At 54.7% G+C, this 8759-nt stretch overlaps 1 protein-coding gene across 1 annotated transcript in view; it reads right to left on the reverse strand.

The window, feature by feature from the left end:
- GRIP2 (glutamate receptor interacting protein 2) overlaps positions 1 to 8759 on the reverse strand; it is a 64558-nt gene that overhangs the window by 53360 nt on the left and 2439 nt on the right. The window contains exons 2-6 of the mRNA XM_024756472.1: positions 2976 to 3056; positions 2565 to 2700; positions 1625 to 1770; positions 848 to 934; positions 231 to 306 (exon numbers count right to left, since the gene is read on the reverse strand). Coding sequence (XP_024612240.1) covers positions 231 to 306; positions 848 to 934; positions 1625 to 1770; positions 2565 to 2700; positions 2976 to 3056 — 526 coding nt within the window. The remainder of the gene's footprint in view (positions 1 to 230; positions 307 to 847; positions 935 to 1624; positions 1771 to 2564; positions 2701 to 2975; positions 3057 to 8759) is intronic.

Genomic DNA, 8759 nt, shown 5'->3' on the forward strand with positions numbered 1-8759 from the left:
AGAGACAGAAGGACCTTGAGGAAGAAAGGTTGGGGGAAGCTCTCATTTGGGGTTTAGTGCTGGCTCCACCAATAATCCGCTGAGCGACTCTGGGCAGGGGTGTCCCCTGTCTGGACCTCAGTTTGCTCATCTGGAGAATGTGTATGATGTCCTTTCTGCCTTCTTCCTAGGGGAGCTGGGGGAGGGCAGTGCAGGGTGAGGCTGTAAGCTGCATCCCGGCTCAGGCTCACCTGTCGGCAGGGCCGCCGGGCCGCACGTAGGTCAGGACGAGTGGCCGGGACTTGTGCCCGTCTTCATGGGCACCTCCTGGACAGAATTCAACAGTCACCTATCCACTCCCTCCCTGGCGCCCGGAGGCCCCAACCCAGACCTTAAGCAGGCTTCCTTAATTAAATCTGCTTGAGGACTCTGTCCTTGCTTTTCATAGTCCCTCCTATGAGATATCAACTGTAAATCCCACCCAGAGTTCGGACAAAAAGTAGGGAATAGGACCAAAGTTCTCTCTCTGTTAAACAGCTTGCTTCCTTTCCTGCAACCTCATCCTATTTCCCGTTTTCCTCTGGTTGCTAGGCAGCTCCAAACTTCATTTTCTGTTACAGCTTTTCCCTCTCACTCCCCCCAGTCATTTGTTGCTTGGCGAATTTTTCCATTTAATACTTGATTTTAATGGTTGCTTGGCCACTTTGTTGCTTGGCCAATTTTTCCGTTTAATACTTGATTTTAATGGTTCTTAAAAGTCAGAAGGAAGATTATACATGTAGGTAATTCATTAGAGCAAAACAGAACATACATAGAATTGGCATTAGCCTTCCCGTCCCTTGACCCCAAAGGTGACTCTTACACTGACCTCTGAGGACAAAGCCAAAGCTATTGCCCTCCTTGTAGAGGGAGACATCCACTGTCTTTGAAACGATCCCTGGGTTGTTCTCAGGGGCTGGGGAGAAATGGAGGACTCCTTGAGTCCTTCAGTTGCATCACCAAGCTGGCAGATGTCCCCAAAGCTCATTCCAGGAGAGTTGGGTGACCAGTCAAAGACATTACAGGAAGGGTAAATTCCCCTTGCCCCATTTTACAGGTAGGACAAGTGAAGCTTAGATGCACCCTCTTCCCTAAAACCCACTCAGTCCACCACTTAGAGAGGTGAAAGGGCCAGCCCATGCTCCCACAGAGATAACAGCAGAACTCAGGCTTGAGTCCATGGCTCACAGTCTTAGGCCAGAGATGAATTCCAGACAGTCACTCAATTTTCAAGACTTCAGACCAACTCTGAAAATTCAGAGCTAAGCTAAACCCTAGGCCACTGTACTCAGTGAAGCATGGGAGGGCGGGGAACAATTTATTCAGCGACATTCCTAAAACCTTCCCTCCTAAAGGAGAAGCATCTGGAAACTAAATATGCAGGATGACAAGGGGTTATAAGCAGGTCCCTACCACCTCCTGGTGACAGCGTACCGCAGTTGTAGGCAAGGCCCCAGGTGCAGCATGGGTGTTTGTGGCCAGTCTCCAGGACCAGCCCACCCCAGCTGGCATGATCCCCACCCACCACCCAGGTGTTGGCAAGGAGGCAGCTTTGTCCACCCATGACCAAGGCAGTGGAGAAAGTTCCCGGTCCAAGGGCACCCACCGGGCGGGGGCAGCTCATACTCCACCTCCAGCACCACACGCTCTCCCACATTCTTGAGCAGAGTGATGATCTCATCGTGGCGGAGCCTGGTCAAGTGGATCCCGTTCACTGACCGAATGTAGTCGCCCACATTCAGCAGGTCACTCCTGGGAGAAAGGAGGCCAGAGCACACGCGTGGTAACAGGTGCTGGCATTTCATGTCCCCCCTCCCACTGAATCCTTATGGTCTCTGGATCCCCATTTTACAGATGGGCAAGCTGAGGCTCAGAGAGGTCAGACATGTCCAGGGTCAGACAGGGAGTGAGTTAGGAGAGTGGGGATTCTAACCTAGACCTGCCCGACACCCAGGCCAGCTTTTCCCCTGATGCTGGTTTGCCCGCTTTCCCTCCTGCTGAGGTGTCACCCTCATCGTTATAGCTCTAACCAGCCCCAGACAGCCCACAGAGTGGCCAGACCATCACCTCCTTTGCTATTCCTTAATGCTCTTCCTGGGCCCAGAGGGGCAGTGATAGAGAGGCTAACTCCTAGGTTTCATGGAACTCATGGTCCAAGGGACCCCAGAGGTAAAATAATAGGTGCAGGCAGTGTGTGCAGAAGTGGCACACAGGGCTGTGCCAGCAGAGCCGAACGCCTGCCTCAGCCTGGGGTGCTGGGGGCTTCCCAGAGGCAGTGTGTGGGGATGAACAGGATGCAAAGGCCTGGAGGGCCCGAGAGCGGTGAGCATGGGATGCTGTGGCCGAGCTGAGTCACCTCTGGTGTAAAGGGAAAGAAGCAGCCGGGGCCTAGAATCCCAGCCTCCACTGGGGGCCTTCCCTCCACAGACACCAAGGTCTTAGGTGCTCCAGGAAACAGCTGTCTGATTGCTCTGCCGAAGGCCCTAGTACCCTCCTCCACTGCCCCCGGCCCCCTTCCTGCTGCCCCCACTGAGCCCACTTCTCACCTGGCTGCGAGCCCCCCAGGCCTCAGGTTGGAGACCCTGGGCTTCCCATCCTTGTCGGTGCCACCCGAGATGGTCAGGCCCAGCGTGCTGCCTTCCTTCTTGGTCAGCTCCACCATGGTGACCCCTCGGAACTCCTCTGCCGACAGATAGGGGGTGAGTGGGCAGCGTGGGGGCAATTCTAGGCCCCCAGCTCCAGGACAAGTGAGGCCAATACTCGATAAGTCCCCTCAGTACCCTTGGCTGAATGACACTGGGTGAAATCATGTCCTTCTTATGAAGGAGGATCAGAGAGGTTAAGTGACTAGTCTAAGGTCACAAAGTGAGTTAGCTGCAGAGCCGATGCTGTCTGACCCCCACCTGGAGCTCTCTGTGCTCCAGGACAGAGAAGGGGAAGGAGAGGAGGCTGGTTACCTGGAATGCTCTGCCTGCGGCACGCCAGAGCCACATCAGCCCCTCCTGCGTCCTTGCCTCCTTTGGAGTAAGGCCCATCGTCTGCAGGAGAGAAAGAGAGGAAAGGCCCTGAGTTCCGCTGTCATTTCCATCAGGCAAAGCCCTCCTGCCTTGGGAATCTTCTGCTTCGTGGATGTGGCCTGTTAGAGGGGTTCCTTCCTGCCACCAGCTCCACCTGGGTCTCCGCTGGGGGAGCCTCATGGCTTCTCCCCGCAAGGGCAACTCTGTCTGTGCTCTTGAGTAACGCTCTTTGGAGCACCCACCACAGACTGGGCTCTGCGTGACGGTCCAGTGATTAACCGTCTCCACAACTATCATTCCACGTATACAGAAAGAAGCTGAGGCTCAGAGAGGGACAACTCGTGCCCACGGTCACACAACCCTTGGCCACGACAGCCTCTGCTAATAGCCAGGACCAGACCCCAGGCGCCTCTGCCCACCCTGCCCCATGCTCCAGGCTCCCTTGACCAGGTTCTTTTTGCCACATTTCTTCTCCAAGTCCCTTCTCAGCCCTGGACTGTGATGGGTAAGGTCAACTGGCAAACCGTCAAGCGGGCCGGCTCTCCCATGCTGCCTCTGGGGCCACCCCTGCCCCTCCAGGCACCTGTACACCCCCCCCAGACTTCTGCTGCTGTCTCAGGCCTCACCCAAGCCTACACCCTGCCCCCCTCCCCGCTCTGCCCCCACCCCAATTCACCATTCACCAGCTGTGGGCAGGCCACTCCCTCCCCAGCCCCCTGGCCACAGCAAGCCCTCACTGACAGGACTGTCCCCCTCCTCACTCTTCAGAGGAGGGGGAGAGAGGGGGCTAGGGAGCAAATCAGCCCCAGCGGCGGGCAGAAGCCTCTTATCCCATCCCAGCCACATCCTTTTCACGAGGTGGGGAGGGGCTCAGATTAGCGTTCGGCCAGAGGTGTTGTCAACCTGGGTCAAGATCAGGACACAGCCTGGCCAAGGTCCGGGCTCAGTCAGAACCAGAAATCTACAACCTACAATCTACAGCAGGTTTCTCAACCTCCGCACTATTGACATTTTTTTTTGCTGGATTGCTGTACGATGTTTAGCAGCATCCCTGCCCTCTAACCACTAGATGACAGTAGCATCCCACCCCAGTCACCACACCAAAAATGACTCTAGACAACCCACATGTGCCCTAGGGGAGCAATACTGTCGCCCCCAACCCCGCCCTGCCCCTCACTGAGAATCACTGCTTTAGAGTCAGGGGTGGGGCTCAGGCTGGGTCGGGGTCAGGTTCAGCTTGGGGTCAAGGCTGTAGTTCAACCTGGGACCAAGGAAGCCTGAGAACCTTCACCACCTGCAGCTCTAACCATTGAGATATAGCTTCTCCAGACCAGGGATAAGTTCCCTTAGCTTTGCCAGAAGGTGGGAAATAACGAATCATTTCCAGGGCCCCGGGAATTGGCCCCCAGCAGCTTTGCTCACCTCCCCCACCCCCAGGCCCTGTGTTCACATCCACAGCCACGGATTCAGGCAACACCCCATTAAGTATAAAGCCTCCTATTACGGTTCCCTAATTTGCACTTCATTTAGATTCAACAAGACGTTTCTGAGCTAATAAAATTAAAAAGACTGGGTTCTACCAACTGTGTGACAGTGAACATCTCTGGTATTTCATGCGGGCAATTCTGGAATTAAAATCTATCTTATCCCATGCAAATTAGACTCTGCCACTGGAAAATCCTTCTCTCCGGGCTGTCCTGGGAAGACCAGAGATAAGCTTGCTGGCTCCAAGTTTAGGAGCCTGGAGGTGGGGGAGGGGGAAGATTATCTCCTACGGACAAGAAAGCAGAGAATCAAGTTTGCCGAATTCAGAGCCGTAGAATCCCAAAGAATGGAGCGGAACAGCGGCAGGTTAACGCTGATGCTGAAGCAGAGGAACACCCATTTCCTGCGGTGTCTCTGTGGTGTGTCTTCAACACTACCTCTCTGCCCTTTCCTCATCCCAATATTCAAATTTTGATCCAGTGAATGACACGGTGCCAAACTGGGCTGCGATGGCACACTTGGCACAGCTGAGATGTGGGGGTCTGCTGCCTTTGGGCTCAGCTGTCAGACAGGCCTGACTGTGTGATGATGCAAACCAAGACTCATACAACTGTGCGCAGAGTCAGTGGGCAATAAGTGAGGACTTGAGAGACTCTTCTGTAGAGAACGCACGTGCATTTTGGGGTGTGGCCTTGATGACCTCTTTCTGGCGGTGGAGGCCACTCAGGATAGCTGATGGCCAGATACGGGGCTTCTGGATATCTAAGACCCCTGCCACATTCAGAAAGGCGCCCATAAGGAATGCTACAATGTCTGCTGATGCTTGTTCAGAGGGGACAGTGCCCCACTCTCACAAACATCCTCAGGTCAGGGGGGAACAGGCAGCATTCAAACCAAGAATCAAGGCAAGGACAGAATTACCAGTTAACCGTGTGACTTGAGTCTCTATTTCTTTACCTGTAAAACGGGGGTGTCTCCCCCTATCGCTGGCTCCAACCAGCCCAGGCATGAGAATTTGAGGGAATTATTTTATTTATAGAAAACCCCAGGAGGGTTCGGACCCCAGTCCTCCTCCCTCGGAGAACATGCCTGCTCTCTCCCGCTCTCTCTCTATTTTTTGTTCTGGGACCTGGTAATTATATGCTTATAGATGAAGGCTTTTCAAAAACATCTTTCCCACCAATTTTCAGCTGGAAAAGTGCACAAAAAACAGAGATATTTTTATCCGAGTGTTTTTCCTGTCTCCTCCTTCCAGCAATGGGCAATTATGAGCTTTTTCCTTCAGTCAATCTGTCCTGTAAGAACTCGCTTCAGAGGGAAATTCATTTCGCAGCAATGCCAGCCCATCCGGCAGACTCAGGCTGGGCAAGTCGGGGGAGCAGGAGGGAGAGACACCGTACTGAGCACAGACCGCACACCTGGTCCCCGGCCCCCAAGCTGCAGCCCGGGTGGATGGCTTTCTTTTTTATTTTACTTCTCCTGAAAGCATTGCTAATTTGCCTTCATTATCTCCATTTCTCTGGAGCCCCAGGGAGCCACTGAGCTTTGAGAAAGGGAACAAGGAAGTCAGCCCTTGGCCAGGCTGCCTTTGTCAGGGTCCCGCCTAAGCAGGACAGGGGCTTGGGAAGCGGGGGCTGGGGAGGGCTGTCGATGGGGGCGTGACTGATGCCTGGCTCTGCGGGCCTCCAGGAGGGAGCGTTCACCATCAGAGAGGGGTCACTGGGAAAACCAATGCCCGGAGGCTCAACTTGGGCTGAAGAGAAAATAACCGCTTGACAGAAAGCCAGCAGCAGGGCCAGCCGGCCCGAGTGCCGCTGGGGAGAAGGGGGCCCCCAGTCGCCCCTGAGTCCAACCACAACTGCACACAGTGGCCCATTGCTGATTGCACTCCGACAAGCGATCGGCCAATCCTGGATGGGTCGGCCCCACCTCCGAAGGCATCGCTGGCTCGATGGAAAGGGTAGGATGGGCTTTGGATCCTAAATCTGCTGCCGACCGGCTAAGGGATCTGGGACAAGTCGCTTCTCCTCTCTGAGTCTCGGCACAGTGGAGGAGCCAGTGCCCACCTCATGGGTTGGTGGGAGGCATCAGCGAGGTTATGTGGTACACAGAGCCAGGACACATGGAAGTTCTCTCCCTGGCCCTTTTACTCACCTCGATAGAAAGATTTTCCCATTAGTAATGGTAACAACTCCTCCTGATTAAGTGCCAGGTGCTGTGCTAGGTGCTTCACAAGCTTTGTCTCATGTATCCCCATCACCTTCTGAGGTGGGATGATCGTTATTTCCATTTCACAGATGGTGGAGCTGAGGCACGGGCAGGTTAGGCGACTTCCCATTGTAAGGGGCATGGTGAGGATTTGAACCCAGGCCACATTCTAAGAAATTTTAAATTATTACCACTTTATCCCATGATAATCTTATGTGGTGGGTGTCGTGATCATCCCCACATTATAGATGAGGAAACTGAGGCACAGAGAGGTGGTTAAGGGAACTGCCTAGGGTCACACAGCTCCTAAGCGGCAGAGCCATGGGCCCCTCCTGCCTTCTCCCCTCACCCCATGACAGTCCTGGGGGGACTCGGGTAATGCCTGTGGCCCTCCTGGCAGCAGCCCCGGCTCCTTTGGGCACTCCTGACCCACTGAATGATCGCCCTCTGGCCATGGCAGGCTGGACCAGGTCAGACAGCTGGATGGAGAAGCATCAAAGCCGGTGGCAGGCTGACCTCAGAGTGACAGCCCCGATTTCTGTAGCTGACAGGCCTCCCCAGAAGCCGTGAAGAGACCGGCTCAGCCACGGGGTGACCCTTGCTCTGTTCAATGCATGTTTTTAAGGGAAACAAAAAGAAATATATCAATAGATTTAAAAAGCAGATGCCTGCTTCACTTGGTGCCAAGGACTGAAAAAAAAAAAAAAAAAGACTGACAAAGGAGCCCAGGGCTTGGCCCGCCCAGTGCCAGGACCACTCCAAGCACTTGACCGGCACTGACATGTTTAACTCTTCTGCGAGCTCACTAACAATCCCATTTTACAGACAAGGAGACTGAAGCCCAGACAGGCCACTCAGCTGGGGAGCTGCAGAAGACAGACTGGAATTGGTCTGTCTGGCCCCCAGCAGACCACATCCTTAATCCTCAGCTCTGCTCTCTCCCTCCAAACACAAGGGCAACAGACCCCAAAAGAGGGGCGCCCAGGAGGCCCACGTTAGCGCTCGGGCACCCACAGGCTGGACACGGACCAGAGAGGTTGCCAGCCCTGCAATCCCTCTTCCACAAGGCGTGCGGGGCCCCTGGCACTGGGCCCTGAGCCCACGCTTGGGCTGACACCCCCCTCCATGGGACCACGATGGCCCCAATGTCATGTGGGGCGGGGATGCAGGCTCCAGAGGGGCCGTGGCCTTCTAGGTCTGTGCTCTCCCACGTCCCTCTCAAACCCACAAAACTGGGTCACCAGCGGAGCAGTGAGGACTCAGTCCACCCGGCGGAGAATAAAAGCAAACGTTCTCCCCACAACTGACAGTCCCCGGGCCTCCCTGACCTCACCTCCTAATGCTCTCTCCTGGGCTGCCTCCACTCCGGTGCGCTGGTCTCCTCGCCGTTCCACACACCAGACTCAAGCTCACCTCAGGGCCTTTGAACTGGCTGTTTCCTCTGCCAAGAATGCTCCTTCCCAGACACCCACAAAACCCCCTTCCTCACCTCCTTCAGGAACCTGTGGAATCTTCACCTTCTCATCTTTCCCAAGCGGCCTGTTTGAACTTACACCTACACTCCCAACACCTCCAGCACTTCCCATCGCCTTCCTTACCTGGCAGACCTCACTTTTTTTTCTTTTAACTTAGTGATCTTATTTCCTATCTGCCCCTTCCCACTATGATGTCAGCCCTGGGGGGCTGGTTTTTTGCCTGTCTGTTCACTGCTGTTTTTGGCATAGAGAGTCTGGCACACAGTAAATTCTCAGTAAATCATGTGAAATTCAATTCCCACTTACAGATTAGGAGAATGGGGATCAAAGAGGTGGAATGAGTTGTTCAAGGTCGTAGAATCAGGAAGAGGCAGAGATAGGATGCAAACCCAGGCCTCCCTGGGTCTGGAGGCCTTGGCCTCCATGGTCTGGGAACTGGGGTTTCTCCCACAGTCGTGGCCCTGAGGAGGTCCGGCCTGCCAGAAGATCCAGGTGGTTCTGGTGAGGGCCCCCTGGAGGAGTGGGCAGCTCAGGCCATGGCAGAAGTACCCTCCCA

The sequence above is a fragment of the Neophocaena asiaeorientalis genome, unplaced genomic scaffold, assembly GCF_003031525.2.
Source record: "Neophocaena asiaeorientalis asiaeorientalis breed wild unplaced genomic scaffold, Neophocaena_asiaeorientalis_V1.1 scaffold392, whole genome shotgun sequence".
In the NCBI taxonomy this organism is placed as follows: domain Eukaryota; kingdom Metazoa; phylum Chordata; class Mammalia; order Artiodactyla; family Phocoenidae; genus Neophocaena; species Neophocaena asiaeorientalis.